Consider the following 18,051-nt stretch of genomic DNA (forward strand, 5'->3'; position numbering starts at 1 on the left):
ATAATTTTATGTCTTAAATAATTTAAGTCAATTTGTAAAATACAATTAAAATAAAAATAAAAGTTTTAATTTTACAATTGTCTTTAATTCGTTTAAAACAAACGGAAAATGCGTAGTAAATTTTGTTGATAATAAAGTAAGTGTAGATAAGAAATACCTCACTAACGCGTAGATTTGATTTTTTACATCTATTAATTAACGAGGAAAAAAAGTAAATTAATATTAATCTATCTTAATTACTAGACAAAGCATGTTTATTAGTCAAGAGAGTATGTAGGTCGTTAAGTTTCCAATAAAAAGACAGATTTCATAATTGAAAGAATAAATGGTGAAGGTGCTGGACACTCGTATTCACATTTTCGTAGACATCGAAAATTGGCGTTTTTGTATTAGGATAGCATAAGCTGTGATGGGTTTGATTTCTGCGCTCCTAATATTTAGTGTTATTAATTAAAAAGTCGAGTTGCGTTCATATCAATTAATCAGTCAACTGAATGAATTTTAAGACTGATCTAAGTCTAAATTAACTTGGTAATCAATGCAATAATTAAAAATAAGTATTTGCAGTGGTTTTATTGTAACGCTTTCAAACTATATTACAATTTTTTGAAATAAAATACTTAATATTAGTATTAATTATTATTTTCTGTATTATCGAACACTGTTTGGATGACAGTTGTGTGTTTTAGGGTTATGTTATTGTTTATTTACGTTGTTTTTGTTCAAAATTTCATATATTTTATAATTAATTCAGGTAATTGAATAAATTTAAAAAGATATTAATGAACTATTAGCAGTCCTTTATGTTTTGCTCACAAAAAATAAGTGCTTTTGGAAACACAGCCTTGACATTAACAGTTTTAATAGGTCTCTGGTTCAGTTTTCACATTTATTGCTGTTTATAGCAGTAAGAAAGCTTTTACTACATAGATATTGCTACTTTTTCTTAACTAAATTATTTCTTGACTAATTGAAGTAATAATTTTCTCAAAACAGGTAAATAAGCAAACATTGAAATATGACGATATAGTGCAGTGCTTCTTATAAAGACTGCTGTGTTTACCATGGAGAATAAAGTGGAATCAGGTATCCAACTCTTTCAACGAATAAGCTCTCGTCCTAGCATAGGTGAATTACATCCAATAATTCCAAATCATATCAAAGATGTTCCCACAATTATAGAAATAACAGAGGATGATTGTGAGATTAAAAGGGGTTTTATAATGGAGTTACTATTGAGAAGTGTTTTACCTGATAACTATTTAAGTGGTAAAGACTGTGGTACTATTATTATTAACACAGAACATCATTTCAATTTAGTGCACTTTGCATCTTTACTTAAACGGATTATCAAAGGAACTGTAAAGGACAAAAGTAAAGTTAATGAAGTTTTAGAATCATGTCTGGAGAAACTTATTATTCTCAACTGTTACAATGGTCAACAATTACATATGACAATTCTTAACATAGAAAATATACTCTTAAGTAATACTAATATTGGTTTAATTTTATTAGATAGTCTCTCTGCATTTTATTGGGAAGAAAAAATAGGTTCAGATACTAACAACTTTGTTTCTTTGCAAAATCATTGTTTAAAATTGTTTAGTTCATTATACACTATAGTTAAGGAATTTAATGTTAGTTTTATATATGGAAATCTGTTTTTTGAAGACAATTTGGCAATTGTAAAAGCAATTAAAGACAAGAAATACTTGGAAAATTATTATAAAATTACTTTTTATAGAGATAAAACTCAATTAAACACTAAAATTTCGACAGTAAATGAAACAAAATTGTATACATGCCAAGCAAGTGATGTTTTTACCTTTGTAGAGAAAATGTAAAGGAAGGAACATTTTATACAAGTCAAATGTTGAATTTTTATAAGCGATTATTTTAAAAATATAATTTTAATTTTTGTAAATTTTTTCCTTAAATTAAAAAAAAAATCACGAATTNGACCTGTAAATTTATTGTTTAGAAGCTGAAATACTACAATCCTTTTTCCTTTTTTAAAAAAACAGACGTACTAATAGCACATATGGAATTATAATAAAATATAAAATAAAAACGTACTAACTAATTTGGAAATTAAACACAAATGGTCCCATAGAATAACCCCAACACACACACACAGACATTAACATTATGTTTTTATACATATATGTATAAATCTATATAATATAATCTAAACTAATAGGTGTCAATGATTCATTTATACGTACAATCTAAAAAATTGCACATGATATTAATTTAATTAGTTGGAAAAGTTTACATCACTTTTGATTCGTTTTTTGTTTTGTTCTCGTTATCTTTACTACAATAGTGTGTATGATATTGTGTTCAAAAATAATCAAAAAATTAAAGCCTACTGGAAATAGAAACGATAAATTAGAGTAGCAACTACGCCCAGAATTACAGGCAGTAACCAAGACCTCATGGAGCTGAAAAACAAGAAATTTTAACCATTAATTAATCATTTTAAAAATGTATAATTTCTTTATTAAATTAACAGCTTTTTTTCTTATGAGTCTATAATTTATTGTCTGACATTATTTTATTTCTCCGGTAGTGTTTAAACTCTATCTAGGTGAATTGTTTTAGATAAGACATTATTGTATACGATTTTTCGAGCATGCAAGAAAGTGTGTAGTCAGAATTAATATTAGGTTTTTCAACAGTTGTATATTACACGGATCGTTTTCTACACAATTAGCAATCAAAAAAAACCTTGAAAATAATTAGTTTGCATTAGCATTTTATTTGTTTAAGCTAATGTGGCATGCGTTATTACCATTATTGCAAAAAAAGCAAAACCAGTGGGATTGATTCAAAAAAGTTAAACAATGAGCTAAGTAGGTATATATCTTTTTGAAATCGTAAAATTAAATAAAAAACTAAATTTTTAATTTCAGTTAGACAATTAGACGAAAAAGGGACTCAGTTAAACTTAAATGAATACTTGAAAGAGTTACATCAATTGCATTTATTGTATTCGTCAATATTATTTTGATGAATGTGACCCTTATGAAGAGTATAATGATCATACATATTGAAACGAATTGTCCAGATCAATAAAAGTAATTGGTGAAACCCTTTCAAGTGTTTATTGTACTTTAATTAATGTTTTACGAAAAGTGCACCTCCCCAAAAATTTAAATATTAATCCAGAAAGGAACTTCCACTTGTTATACAATATATCCAAAAAGAAAGTAATAATTTACCTATCTGATTTCGATTTGTCAGAGTCATCATGCCATTGGGCTTTCTTTGCTTGAACGGGCTTTCTTTCGGATTCTACGATTTCTCCAATTCGATATTTTGTCATCAACTCACGGGCATCAGTGGAATGCCCCACGTCTTCGAAGGCTTCGCTGGCATCTTTTCCTGCCTGCTCTAAAAGTACCTCTTCACCGCCAGGGTGCTAAAAATAAACATATACCTATATAAAAAATCCTTGAATAAAAACTACTACATTTTAATAAGAGATAATGATAAGTAAAAAGCTCAACTTATCATTGTCAAAAGATAAACTCTTAGTGATAAGCCACAAATACCTAACGTAAACACACAATTACGTAATACAAAAAATCGTAAATGACTTAAAAATATGTGCGAAGGCATGACACGAAAAAACAACACGCAAATGTTGTAAAGCTGTTAGGTAACAATAACTTCCAAGAATACACATTTTTAAAATATAAATAACAAATTAGAAGGAAACTAAACTCATTAAAATTTATGAATTCTTTCTTTAATGCCTGGTTGACCTTTGATTTTGTGGCATAAGTTCAAAAGGAAACCATAAATTGCACCTTTTCTTCCTGATACAAAATCATTAGGATTATAAGGTCTTCACCTTATAATTAATATTTTACAATACAAAAACAAAATTTAATAACAATTAAGAAGTTAACACTTAGAGTGTAGTACTTAAAGCTCAGTAGAAAACAGAAATATATTTAAAATATTATATGTGACTTTTATCACTGGGTTACTGGGTTTAGTGAGCCTTAAATATTTAATTTTTTTCAGTGTAAAAAGCGATTTATTGTCATTAATAATAAAATTGTTACTAATAGCTGATCTGTTCTCAATTAAATTAATATCAGAATAATTTTCCTTGTATGCCAGTGTTTTTAAAACTACATAAGTTTGTTACTATAAAATTTAACAGCAAAAAAAGTTAGTAGCACAATTTTGCAAGATAATCTTTCTGACCTTTAGCACTTGGATATCTTATGTAAGTAACTTAAATTTGAACTAGTTACCTCCTATAACATTTTCACCAAATACATACATGTTAAAAAATGAATTGCTTGCAAAACTGGCATATCTTAACATAATAAATCTGCTTTAGAAGACACTCAAATATGTAATAATTCAGTAATTAAATTTCTTGTAATAAACTCACTCACCTCATTCAAGAATGGAGTCACATCGTAAACTGTGTTATGAATGACAACCCAAGTACTCTGATTGTTGTTATGTTTTTTAACTTCCTGAAACGAGTATTCCTTGTTGGCCATGTTTAGTTTTATCAAACCAACAATTTTATCAATTCACAATTCTTATTTGTAACCTAAAAACTAAGTCAATTTTAGTCACTCTTTTTATCTGATATACAACTGGTTCTGTCTTCTATTATTTAAAGACTGACTGACTCAAGGATTAAAATTATTTGCTTTAAAAGTTCGTGCTAGTATATATGAAGCACTATTATCAGTAGCCAACGGTAGTGATGAACATGACATGCAACTCTACTATTATTACAAGTCACTATCTTCCATCTTCGTTCTTCGTCTTTTGAATTAATTAAAATACAACGAAATTACTTATTGGTCAGTAAATGTAACACATCAGTGTAGTAAAATGGTTCCTAATTAAATTTAAACATACCAAACGCACTTTCCATGCAAAAAAAGCATACCTATTATTATTTCGTAGCTTAATGAAGTATTTCCTGGAACAACCAATAACCACTTTCAAGCTTATAAAACAATATTAATGTTAGTTTTAAGGAAATGCTATTTTCATAAAATTCTACAAAATGACCAACTAATAAACAAATAAATAAGGTTGTGTGTTGCTGTTTGTTGAGAAACAAAAGAATGCTCACCCTCAACCACTGATATTTTCACCTCTTTTCCAATTTTACAGCTGCACTTCAAATTTGTTTTCGAATGATCACAAAATTAACTAAGCAATCCGTTAATTTAGTTAATTACGTTTATGGTTTACAAAAAATAAAGATTTATTGCAGGTATACTTTTTACCTTATCTATGCCTCTACAACTGGCTAAATAATTTCTTCGAATGTGGGTGATACTGCATCTACAGGCAAGTTTGCGAAGTAATAAGTTGGCACATACCCCGTATGGTGACGCCACAGGCAGGTTTTCTAGTATTTAATTTGATTTCTGAAAGAGAAACATACAGGGTGATAGATTATAAATATAGTCATAATGTAAAAAAATATATAGATACTATGCAAACAAACAGAGCAAGAATTTACGAAAACTTTGACACAGAAATTGTGTACAGAGTTGTTACATTAAAAGGGAGGCTTTTTGTGAAAATAGACATGTTAGACCCAATTCCGGTAATAATAATTAAAGAAAAAGCTTCATGATTGGAACTCCATAAAATCGAGTAAGTTTTTCATCTCTACAAATCATTTAAAAGAAAAAGAAACAATTTCTAAAATAAGAATGGGTAACTGGCATTTTTGGCAAATCTGGCAATTTTTTTTGTTTCTTACGTATTGGCACGCTATAATAAAATAATGGAAGAGATTCTTTTATTAAGGTCTTGCAAAATTTAGGAATTTTAGTATTTGACAAATTCAATAAAAAATGGCGTTTGTCCAAATCCTTAATAGCGCAAAATATACTTTAATCATTGAATCAAAGATTTGACGAATGTGAAGGGAACGATTCAAAGAAGATTTTCATTAAGAAGAGTAGAGACAAAAGATCCGACTCGGTGGAGAAAGTAAGGTTTCATGAGACGAAATAAGAATACCATAACGGGTGGTCTTAGGTCTTTTGTATTTGGTCTTCTGATTGCGTAACTGTATGTCATGTAACACATATATAAAGAAAATTACATACCTTAGCACAGAGGTCTAAAAACGAGGACCATTCCAGGTTCTGTTTTTCGTCTCATACTCTTCACTCGAGTTGAGTCTCCTGTCTCTGGTCTTTTCAGAGATACAATCCACGACCTTACAACCCCTAAGGTCTCGCAAAACAAACGAACGAGTCAGTACCATTTATCCAGAATCCTCTGCTAACAGTAACAGTTACGGGGTTCCCCGGTTAAAGGACTCGAAACTTATTTAAAAAAATATTTGCGGTCTTTTAGTTCCGCTTATCGGCTCTATCATAAAGTTTTAGGGAGTTTAATTTATTAGCATCGTTTTTTGAAATTAAGTGATGAAATGAAAATAAATAAAAGTAACACAAAAATTCTGGTATACAAGAGAAGAAAAAGTAGGGAAAGAGCGAATATAAAGATAGGAGACGAAAAATTAGATGAAATTGCCGATTTTAGGTATCTAGAAAGTCAGATAAGTCAGAGAGGAAAGAGTAGTAGGGGCATAAAACAGAGGATAGCGCAGGGTCGAGTCGCCTTCAATTAAAAGAAGTCACCTCTATGCTTGAGAATGGTTAATTTAGAAATTCTAAAAAGGTTGTTAAAGGTGTATGTTCGGAGTACAGCGCTGTAAGGGTGCGAAATATGGACAGTGGACGCGGCGGAAAAAAAAGGTTAAAAGCGTTCAAAATGTGGTGTTACAGACGAATGATGAGGATACCGTGGATGGAGAAGGTTAGAAATGAGGATGTATTAGAAAGAATAGAAGAACAGAGGACTCTATAAAAGTCAATAAGAAATAGGCGAGATAGATTAGTGGACATCTTCTTAGCCATGAAGGTCTAGGCAGAGACATATTAGAGGCAGAAACGGGAGTTAGGAGAGGTAGAGGTAGACCTAGAACAGGGTTGTTCTAGTTTTAGGGAAATGCAAAGATTAGGGCAGGATTGGAAAGAGTGAAGGTGCATGTCCAACCAGTCTTAGGACTGACGACCTTATGAAGATGATGAAGTAATGTAAAGGACCCGGGCCCCCAAAATATGCGACTACTACAGCAAAGAGGGTTCAGCTTCCTCGGATTTCGTTTTACTGTTGCTGGCTGACATTCTCATCTCTGTCTTTTTTTTTCTTCGACAATGGAGGTGTGAAAGTATATGCCTATCCGTTCGAAACGAATAAATTACTGGTGTGTTAGCTACGCGAACTTTATAAAAATGCCGTGTTCCAGACAAGCTAACGGTAAACGTGGAAACGAAATGGACAGAGAGCAGTTTTACTTTCGTTTTCAGTCAACCGCCCGTCCATAATAAGGCGCTTGTGGCCATCGCCATCATCATCATCATCGTAGTCGCACTTTCTACTTTATATCTCTACGGAAAGCAAGCAGTCGGTGGCTGCCAAGCGAGAGAGAGAGAGAGAGAGAACATGAAGCGTTTTACGGCGCTGCTCCCCATGTCAGTAAACTTTACAAGCCTTGCCGTTTAGTTCGACCATATCACAGGCGCACTCCTGAACCCACAACCAACTTCCTAGCATGCGCAACGGGAACAGCGAAATTGTGACGTCACGGAGAAATATGTTGTTGGGGTCTCTGAACTCGTCCAACAAAAATCCATATTAGTTTAGCTCACGGCAGCTGAACTTTTATAACCATCAGTTAGTGTTTGTTGCTTCGGGGAACGTTTGGCACACAAATGCTTTTCAAACTTGACGAAAGTCGTCTTCACTAGGAAGTGCCCCTAGACCCTGGAATTCCACGATCCCCCGCTCAAATCTTAAGTTCATATGTGGATTCCAATTACCATCTTGTCAGAATTATTCTGTTTCTTTTCATTTCCAATTGTTGCTTCGGAATCTAAAGCTACTACCTCGATTGTACAGAAGTTCAATTGGATTATCTTCACCAGAAACTCCTCAAATATTAATAGATTCCAATCTACTTCAATGATGTAAGAAAACCAATAACCTGCTCTTTAAGATTTCAATTTCATTTTCATTTTGTTCCACCTTGATAACCTTATCTCACGGCTGAATTCTATTCTGGTACCCTTATCACTTCAAACTCAATGAGTTCAATTCGATGGTATTCACTGGGACGTTCTCCTGGACCCTTAAATCTGATGATACACTGTCCAGTTATCCTGATAACCTCAACCTGTATCCCTTCTGAGCACAAACTCCAGGAATATCAAATTTGATAAGTTTTATCAGGAGATCCATTTGGAAATTCCAGAAATCTGATAATCTTCTATTCATATAAATCAACAGCTTCAATTGCATCCACTGTGGGAGCTTCAACTCGTTTTTGAACGAAAACCTACCCTCACAACATTAAAACCCAGAACAGTTCAACTAGATAGTCATCTCAATGGCCTGGACCATGAATTCTGACGATCCTCCATCGAAATCAAAGTAGATTCCTTTACGGTTTCTCATTTTCTTGCTCCATGGCAACTTTACCATATATTGCATTACTGATTAGTTCTGTAGGTACCATTACTAACAATCGCTATTTCTAATCTTCTTCAAACAATCCGTTTGTTTAGCGGGGCGCACACAAATGCAGTTGACATTAAAAAGCATATTTTTCCGCACTAATCGTATGTATGTGCCGGAAATAAAACGCTTCTCGGTAACGAAAATAGTATCGAAGAACATAAAAATATATACGTTATAACGACCTGTTGATTATCGGCATACGAATATTTGAATACTTTAAATAGATAATTCGGTAGCTACATTACGTAGAATCTTATCTATCGTCATGTTCATCGTTACTTTTAAGATATTTTCGTCGATTTTATCCCAACTATAGTTTAAGGAGACCTTCAACTTTTTTTCCCGTTTTTGTTAAATTTTCACAGGGAAAGGCACGTAATATAAATTAAGTATGGATAAACAATAAGAGATTTCTTTGACCTCAAACACAACTATGTAATATAACACTTGGTTTGTGATTTTATCCAAGGTCACTCACTCCTGACTTTATCTGTCGTTCATTACACTACGATAAAATAACTTTGGTTATATTCATGGAACAGTAATTATTATTAAAAATCAAACGGTTTACCGTTTCATATCGGACGGAAATACAAAAATAAGAATTTATTTCGGACTCTTCACCCCTGCACCTTCTTATTTTCAAGGATTGCTCTTCTTCTTGATAGATCCCATGAAATCTTTTTCTAAAAGGGCACACATTATAGATAAAGGAAATAGTGTGATCAAGGGAGAAATAGTCGGAACGCTTATTACTTGAACTGACCATTTACTAATTGTTTTAACAGCTCTCTAAAGGAAATTTTTCGAAAGAGTTAATGTAGGGATGATTCCGACGACGATTTGGCAGATATCTGCAAAAGAGGGACGTTGGTCTTTAATCTGAAGAGGTTGGGTGAAAGGGGGTAATGTTCCTGTGCCTCTTCAAGAATCTTTTCGATGGGATCGGTGATCGGAAAGGGCTGTGTACTATAAAGTTGTATCCGCATCAGTAGGCCTCCTCTCCTCGGTCGTCCGCAAGAAGAAAAGTTGGAAAAACAAAAGAAAGAAGGGAAAATCCAGTCCAAGCGAGAGAAGAGAAACGCGGAGCGCGCTATCAATGAATCGATGTTTGGGACGACGCTTCGTCCGTCCGCCAAAGGCGGAAACGAGATGCAATAAGTGCGCGGCTCAGGGAATCCCCCCTCCAGAGCGCGTACGCGCTGCCATGGGTCATTCACCCTGCCAGTTCGAGCAACAGAGCGCTGCCGCTCACTGTTTCGTATAACACGCTGCTTACTGTTGTCGTGGTGTATATGCGGCGCGTTTTCCCGACCCGGCGATCAGTTTTTCTCACAAACGAACACCGATTTTCCCCGAAAATAAACTTGCCTTTTCATCATTACCTGCCATTTAAACGCGCGCGCGAAGCGGCATGCCGCGACGTACGCGTAGCGACGCGATCTCCATAGCATCCCTCGCCGAATTACTGATGATAATGACGACGACAAACGGTACAAAAACAATAATAACAGTGACAAGTGAACAACGCTCGTTAACATAACAACATACAAGCGAGGAGCTAAGGCTTCTACGATGTTTCTTGCATCATAGTAACTAATAAAACAAAAAAAAAAAGAAAAACAAAACAAACGGTGATGTGGTGCGATGAAGAGGACAGTGTGTTTTTGTTTATTGATGTGCAAGTGTGATTAGAACTTATTTTTTTGGGACTGTGACCGTGCGTGCGTACAAAATATTACTTTTCGTTAATGGAAACTGGCGGTTCTTCCCCGAACGCCCTAGACGTTTCGAGACGTAAGTGAATTATCCTTTTGAAAAATAATTCGCCGCAAACGCACAAAAACGCACGGATCCGTTAATTTTACACACTGACCTATATATTTAGAGCCTACTGCGTGCTGAACTAACTATAATAGCACTGCTCAGCAATGTGGTAAATAAGCAAGCCGTTTTATGCACGGACTTGCATATTGCGATTTATTAAGCACTTAGTTGGCTCGACCTTTGGAATCGTTCAATATCCTACATACATATTACACCTCGCACTTGGCAGTAATAATAATAATAATAATATTAACGATAAGAAAAACGAAAACCAAAACACTTAGTTTCCTTCGAAGAGATTCACGTGAGCGATTTTTTGGCACTTGGTCCTTTTTATGCAAGCATTTTCGTTCTGTTTTTTTTTTCTGAACACGAATCCGCAATGACCTGTTTTGCTTGTCTGCTGTTACAACTGGCGTTCAATTCCTTCACCATCTGTATATTGCAATGTCAATGACCTTTGGCACGTGCTCCTGAAAAACCGGGAATCCTTCAAAGATGGCGGCGGTGCCGAAAACAAGCGAAAATTATACCTGACCGCGTCCGTATCGCCAACCGAACGCGATGGGCTATTTTTGAAAAAATTTTAATCGGAAACACGAGAATCGAGGAGAGAAAGGAACAACTTATACACAATATCCAAATGGATATACCTATACACATGCATACACATATTTTTATCTACAAAACCACGGATTTGTAAAGATGATTCACGCAACGAGATAATAAATGTGTAAATAAGTCGAGTACAAGTGGGTAGGTGTAATGAGACGCTCACTACTACATGAGAATGGTCTGGTTTTATGCCAAAATCCCTAACGAATCAATCTGCAAGCAAACTAATTAGAATTGAAAAACGAAAAAGAAAAAAGGACGACGACGTATTCTTTTAGATCGCGAAGTTCCGGAATATTACCGCGGAAAGTGAAAGTTAGAAATGCTTGAAATTGCTCGTGCTACATTATAGAACAGCTTCGTGTAATGAAATAACAACTCGATGTTTGTGGTGGTATCCGATTGCATAACACATTTAATACCTATCTGTATCTCTGTTCTTCTCTATTATAATGTTACTGTTTAAACAATACTTTTGCTAGCACTGGAATATTACCATAAAAGCCAAGAGTGTATGAAAACGACATTGCCTAACGTTTCCCGAATAAATTCCGATGATTGTGACGCAATCAGAAAATGAGGAAGAATTGGAAGCTCTCTACCATCCACTTTTTCAGTTGTTAGATCCATCGGTTGTTGCCCCCTTGTAGGGCTTCTTGCTCTTTCTTCATCTTTCACTTTTGATCATCCTCGTATCATAAAAAGCACTGTTCATACTTTTTTCAAGGTTTTCCTGGCGATCTTCCCGATTTTCCTTGTCTACCATCACAAGATGATCAAAAGGGGGGATATCTTTCAATTCTTTTTCAAAGTTTTCCTGGCGTTCTTCCAGGATTTCCATTTCTACCAACACAAGTTCATCTTCTATTCATCTACACCATGGGATACTTTCAGTTCTTCTTCAAGATTGTCTTGGCGATTTTCCGGGTTTTCCCGTTTCTACCATCATAAGTTTATCCTCTGTTATCTTTCATCTACACCAAAGGGGGTGCAACCTTTCAGTTGTTTTTCAAGGTTTTTCTGGCGATTTTCCTAGTTTTCCGTTTCTACCAATATCAGTTCCTCCTCTGTTCATCTACACCAAAAGGGATGCTATCTTTCAGTTCTTCAAGATTGTCTTTGCGATTTTCCGGGTTTTCCCGTTTCTACCATCATAAGTTTATCCTCTGTTATCTTTCATCTACACCAAAGGGGGTGCTATCTTTCAGTTGTTCTTCAAGGTTTTTCTGGCGATTTTCCTAGTTTTCCCGTTTCTACCATTACAAGTTCCTCCTATGTTCATCTACACCAAAGGGAGTGCAACCTTTCAGTTGTTTTTCAAGGTTTTTCTGGCGATTTTCCTAGTTTTCCGTTTCTACCAATATCAGTTCCTCCTCTGTTCATCTACACCAAAAGGGATGCTATCTTTCAGTTCTTCTTCAAGATTTTCCTGGCGGTATTCCAGATTTTCCGTTTCTACCATCACAAGTTCATCATCTGTTACAATTCATTTACAGCAAAAGGAGTGTGTGAGTGAAACAAACAACAATGTCAATATTAAAGGATCGATTGCAAGAAACAAAGAAGGATGGTAATCCCCTATAAATATGCATGTTCTGCAATAGTTACAATGACATTTTCACCGTCTTTTTGTTCCATGAACATTGATAAATTCCAAATGGAATACGTATTTGTAATAACGAGCCAAGGTCTCCTTCAAGTCGACAAATTACGATTTATATATTGCCCATTGCCGATTCGAATGGCAGGACAATGCGTTTACCTGCACGCTGATTATAAAGTAGTATGAGACAAATGGATGTTTAAAAAGCTTCTGAATAAACACTGTGGAGAGAGCAACCCACACCAAAGGAGTATGATGCATCTGTCAGCAGAGGTTCTTCCAAATATGTTTACCATTATAAGGACAACCAATTACTGAAAGTGTATGGTAAATTTTAGATAATCCATAGTCATCTACGGATTACAGCCTCCAGATAGGGTGTCGTACCTTCACATCTGTTCTACCTTTCATTAATATAATAATCTGTTAAACCTCATCATCCAATGTTGGTACAAATAGTTCTTTTACTACATAATCTTCCTTAGTCCTCACACATTAAGCTGAAAATAACGCCCTTTTCCACATCATAACTGCCTCTTTCCTTTTTCGTTTGAACCGTGGGCAGTTTTGATTTGACGTGTGTCGGATAAATTAAGTGGGCTTAATTCGGCATAAATAATAGACGACTGACGCGCATGAATGTTTAATAACGGTCTGGGTATTCTGCACAAACTCCCAAATACATACGTAAATGCAAGCGGCGATCTCCAGATCCATTACGGTCGTGTTAATTAATACTCAATAATAAGATGGACTAGAAGAAGGTCCAGGAAGCGGGTCGGGTCAAGACTGTTGCGTTCACGCGGCAAGCAACGGTCACAAAAGCGTGCGTGAAGAGTTTCAATATTAATACACTTTTGAATAATCTTTATGAAATTGGTCTAGTAGTTCTTCCTTGAATTGAATAGTTCAAAGAAGAATAATTGTACTTGACAAACTCTCTAAAGTATTAATGAGTGTCGATGTAACTGTTCTTTTTTGAGTTCTCCAAAGCTCTGGCTTACGATCAGGCTTGGAGCTTTGACACTTGGCCGGGAGGTCCTTGACTCCTGCGCATCTCCCAGTATGTATAAATTCTTTTTCACCCACTTTTCATCCATTACATTTACATTACGTATTTCAACTTTCTCGTCGGGTTTAGCTGTTATTGCTATTATTATTATTCCTTCATTATTTTCTGCTGTCGCCAATGATCCCGAGGGTAATGGACGCCAGAGGCCATAAGTAAATTTCGGCACATTATTATTTTTTATGTCGTCGCTCTCTCGCTGACTCAGTTCGTCCGACAGGTCAATGTTATTCAGCCTATATGACCGAAATTCTCGGTTCAATTTGATTAAGAGCGAGAGCGAGTTGCCTTCTCGCACTGTTATAATACAACAATGAAAACCACAAAATATGAAATTGTATTAATAGAAGCTTTTCTTTTTGGGATTGTTCACAACTCATGGGCTGTTATTTGTTTCAGATGAGACCGGAACAGGCTGGCGGAAGTGTAAGAGACTCGACGTGAAAAAAGACTCTAGTTAATAAATTGGAACTACCACCTTCAACCCTACACCCCACCCCCTTTTAAGCGCTTCACAAATTGTGTACCTGATTTTCAAATTAACTGCTGTAGCCGCAAAATGTAAGTTGTAGAGTTTATTATGCTTTTAATTAGTAGCTTAATTAGCGCTTGTATGGTTTGGTTAATTATCAAGCGTAAGACGACGTAGCGCCTATGACGAATTTCTATACAATTTTTTGGTTTCTTGATGAGCTGAACTCTTCAACATTTGTGGAGATTTTCAGTCTATCAATTTCAATCAATCGAAAGGATTTGTTGACCTCTCATAGTCTTATTAGTCTTCCTTACAGAAGATAATACATTACGTTTCTTGTACTAGCTCATTGTATGTTCATGAAAACGACCATATAATATATTTGGAGCTACACATTTGTATAGCATTTTCTTCTTTGAATGATAAGAGTTCTCCTTGGATATCGTGGAAGATTCATGGACATGAGTCTTGTGTATTTTTGTGACTGTCAGCTTTCTTATCAAGCTAATAGAATTTGGGCTTTTTCTTCCTTTAAATCAAGGACTTCTTTAGCCGTACATCATAGTAAAAGTTACCTATCTGCACCCTCCGCTATAACAATGTAATACATCGAAGGGAATTCCTGAGTCAGGTGTGAAATTCCTCAATGCTAGTAGCATTTCTCAGAGTTCCTGGGCTTCCCTTGCCATCCTGAAACAGCTGCTCCTGATATAGTCATTCATAAAAGTGCCACAAGTTTCGGAGTTCTGGATTTTCATGAAACAAACATCAGTTTCCGAAATAAATCAGAATGTTTCGCCGTGAGGAACAATATTTATCAATAGCTCTGTGTGTCCTTATCATTAGCCCGTTCGTTTATGAGTAGAGGGTAGTAAAATTGCGCACAGTGCGCAGAGCGCCAACGCTCTGGTAATTACAAAAACAGCAACGGAACACGACGCAGAGCAACCAAAACGGCGCGGCGTCGGCGGCGCGCGTCGTGGTCGGCGTCGGCGTCAGTTCGGAGCGCGTAATTTTCGCTCGCGTCCGTCCACCACGCTGCCTTCTACACTCGGTCGGTCATTCACCTGTGTCGGTAATGTAGGTCAGTAACGGCGGGTGTTGCCGTTTACCTGTCCTGCGCACTGAGTCCCGTCGTTCATACTGTTTCCAGTTCCGAACAGGCAGCGTTCGGAGAAAGATGACGAGCGCGTCGTTGTCCGACAAGAGGAAACAGAAAAAACTCCAACGCGAAGAGGCGCCGACTGCGGCGACCAAGTTCCTTAATAAAAGCATCCCCCACGAACCAAGCTGTTGGTGCACAATCACAATCTTCCCATTGCACATTCTTCATTGTAATTTTGTCGGAAACAAAGTAAGTTGTCCGAAATTACATAGATCCACGCTTTGGAATGAGTATTTGCTTTTTTTGCCAATTGTATCGTAGCATAATACAAAGTGTCTCAGGAAGCAGTTTCAGGAAGAAGCAGGAAGATTGAGGGACGCCCCTGTGAATGTTATCGTTTTTGATAGCTCTTCGTCTAATTCTGTCTTTGATAGACACTTGAAGCTGATCATCCATCCCATGGTCTAGGCAAAAAGAGAGTTCTTACTGCTGAAACCATGATGGAGTCATGCTTTGGTCATCACTTTGAAGTCCGCTATTCTCCAGCCTTCAGAATTCATTTCTGCAGGTCATTTTCGCGAAATTTCCCTATCCTCTGTGTAGGCATCTCAACCTGATGCACCATTGAATTTGACAATCAGTAACAGGAATCCTTAAGTTGTTGCGTAAACGAAGTAGATGGGGATTTCTTCCTCAAATATATTTCTGATTTTCGGTATCCTCATACAGAATCTTTTAAGGACATAGACCTTGCTGTTATGGGTTCATTCCATCGTCGTTGCAACAGTTTGAAGCTCTGGAATGTCCAGATCTTTTGGACATTTTTATTTAAATTATCCCATTCCTTCATTTAAATGATTTATCTTTTCTTGGCTGAAATGCATGTTCTACTTTATATGACCTCTCTTGGCCCAATTTCAATGGGAAACAACTCTCGTCAAAAATTTCCATATTCAATTGATGCATCACATGAGAGAAATTGATGGAATAAATTGAAAATTGTTACATAATTATTTATGGTACGTTTCTCTTGCAGAGGATCCTGCTGCGTGACATCATCCTTTATAATAAATTGCATGTTTTTTAACTCTGTTTCTGGAATTCATTGCAAATTCATACGATATCGTCCAATTATGTTAGTAAACAACTATTTGTGTTCAATTTGTACATGTACTATCATAAACAATCTAATTGTGTTGTAAAATATGCCACGCATAAAATGTTTGGTAAACAACGTGTTTGTTTTGTCTTCTTTCATACTACAATAAAATAACATAATAATAATAATCGTCTATATCGGAAAGGTGTCTTTCCAGAGTTGTTTGTGTGTGACACTGTTGAAAGCCGACAGCAATCTGGAAAATTGTTTCACAAAAATGGACCTCCAGAGATTCATTCTCTCAGCCTCTTCCTGTTCCCTTTCCTTCTTATTGTTTGTTTTACAACGTGAGAGTATAATCATGTTTTCGTGTTATTTGTGCTTCTCTCCCTTATCAAATTATTCGCGTATGTTTTGTTTCCAAAAATACCACTTTCTCACGAAGTCTCTCTTGCTAGATGTACTTCCTCACTGTAACTCTTTCTGGTTCTCGAAGACGCTATGACAAAATGCTCTACTTTCACTTGCTTCTTCAATATCATTTCCTTCTGTATAAATCAAGTACATCCGAGTAGTTATTAGACTTTCACTTTTTAAAGGCACCATCATCAGGCCAGACCTGTATTCTTGGATAATGCTGATAATCCACAATGAATGAATGATTCTGTACGTTGTAGCTACTCCATCAAATTTTCTATTTAACATGGTGACAGTGAGTGTCAAATAAAAAGTAGTTAATACTGGTCCATAGTATTTCTTTTTCTTCTACAAGTTTCGCATTCAAACAGTAACCCCTTTTGGTTGAAATCGGCTATGAATGAAACAATCAAACTATCCCTTCTTGGCGACAAATGACATTAGCATATAAATATTCTATGTGTTCTTTTTCACATTACCATGCAATAGTTGAAACAGGGGTCACTTTTTTTTATGTGGTTGATCGTCAGATTACCGGTTTCTGCAATAACGAGTTCTGGGCAATTATATGTTTGTCCAAAAGACGTTACGAAACATCTAGTTTCGTTGATGATGACCGACCGTTAGAAATAGTTCATAGAAAAGGGGTTGCAATTTTACTATATGTAGAACTATTGTTCCCACTATTACATATACTTACGCATGGGTACGCACAACGGTCTTAACTCGGTATGCCATTGTGAAACTGTCTTTGTAACATTGTAACATATTTGACTACTAGCAATTAATGTTGAAAAGAAACCTTGCGGTATCTAATTACAATGGTTCAGAACTTTGTTTCACTTAACCAGCTGAAGACGGTGGTCGTGGGGGACTGTTGGGGAAAACCATATTGATTACCGAATGTCTTTGTTTTTCAGTCGCCCTTAGTTTTAACTCAAAGTACAAGAAGTCAACATCTTGTTGGTCTGTTTTCCAATGCCCTTTTCAGAAAGTGCATAGTTTTGGTTTGAATTCTTCAACTTTAATTAAAGTGATACATATTGTATTTTACCACCAACTATCAAATTAAGTCATGATACATGAAGTTGGGTGGATGTATTTGTAATTATCGTCCAGTCTATTTCCGCCTAAATGTCAAACGTATAGATTTAAGTATGTGAAAAGTACATTTGTATATCGACACAGAGATTGGTTTATGTCTTTACTTGATAACTATGTACATGTTACTGTACGATTCGTTTGT

General features: G+C 35.5%; 3 protein-coding genes across 12 annotated transcripts in view; 2 read left to right on the forward strand and 1 right to left on the reverse strand.

Annotated features, from left to right (window-relative positions):
* Window positions 1-711: 711 nt before the first annotated feature.
* LOC108732247 (DNA repair protein XRCC2-like) lies at window positions 712-1,922 on the forward strand. Of its 3 annotated transcripts, none has more exons than XM_025973907.1 (2): window positions 712-754; window positions 997-1,922. In XM_025973907.1, the coding sequence occupies exon 2, from the start codon at window positions 1,065-1,067 to the stop codon at window positions 1,842-1,844; it is 780 nt and encodes a 259-aa protein (XP_025829692.1). In that variant the 5' UTR covers window positions 712-754; window positions 997-1,064; the 3' UTR covers window positions 1,845-1,922. The 3 variants fall into 3 exon arrangements, with proteins under 3 accessions (XP_025829692.1, XP_025829693.1, XP_025829694.1); XM_025973908.1 differs by lacking the exon at window positions 712-754 and adding an exon at window positions 763-907; XM_025973909.1 differs by lacking the exon at window positions 712-754 and adding an exon at window positions 763-867.
* A 93-nt stretch (window positions 1,923-2,015) lies between these two features.
* LOC108732346 (cytochrome b5) lies at window positions 2,016-5,306 on the reverse strand. 7 transcript variants are annotated; one of them, XM_018463104.2, is made up of 5 exons: window positions 5,120-5,306; window positions 4,931-4,963; window positions 4,419-4,582; window positions 3,225-3,424; window positions 2,016-2,444 (listed from the first exon to the last, which is right to left on the reverse strand). In XM_018463104.2, the coding sequence occupies exons 3-5, from the start codon at window positions 4,527-4,529 to the stop codon at window positions 2,369-2,371; spliced, it is 387 nt and encodes a 128-aa protein (XP_018318606.1). In that variant the 5' UTR covers window positions 4,530-4,582; window positions 4,931-4,963; window positions 5,120-5,306; the 3' UTR covers window positions 2,016-2,368. The 7 variants fall into 7 exon arrangements, with proteins under 7 accessions (XP_018318606.1, XP_018318607.1, XP_018318603.1 ...); XM_018463105.2 differs by having other exon boundaries at window positions 4,419-4,589; XM_018463101.2 differs by having other exon boundaries at window positions 4,931-4,990.
* A 1,738-nt stretch (window positions 5,307-7,044) lies between these two features.
* LOC108732345 (hormone receptor 4) overlaps window positions 7,045-18,051 on the forward strand; it is a 62,882-nt gene continuing 51,875 nt past the window's right edge. For both annotated transcript variants that reach the window (XM_018463094.1, XM_018463096.1), the window contains exons 1-2: window positions 7,045-10,392; window positions 14,109-14,270. In XM_018463094.1, coding sequence (XP_018318596.1) covers window positions 14,269-14,270 — 2 coding nt within the window. In that variant the 5' untranslated portion in view covers window positions 7,045-10,392; window positions 14,109-14,268. The remainder of the gene's footprint in view (window positions 10,393-14,108; window positions 14,271-18,051) is intronic.

The sequence above is a fragment of the Agrilus planipennis genome, unplaced genomic scaffold (genome assembly GCF_000699045.2).
Source record: "Agrilus planipennis isolate EAB-ADULT unplaced genomic scaffold, Apla_2.0 scaffold30, whole genome shotgun sequence".
NCBI classification, from domain to species: Eukaryota; Metazoa; Arthropoda; class Insecta; order Coleoptera; family Buprestidae; genus Agrilus; species Agrilus planipennis.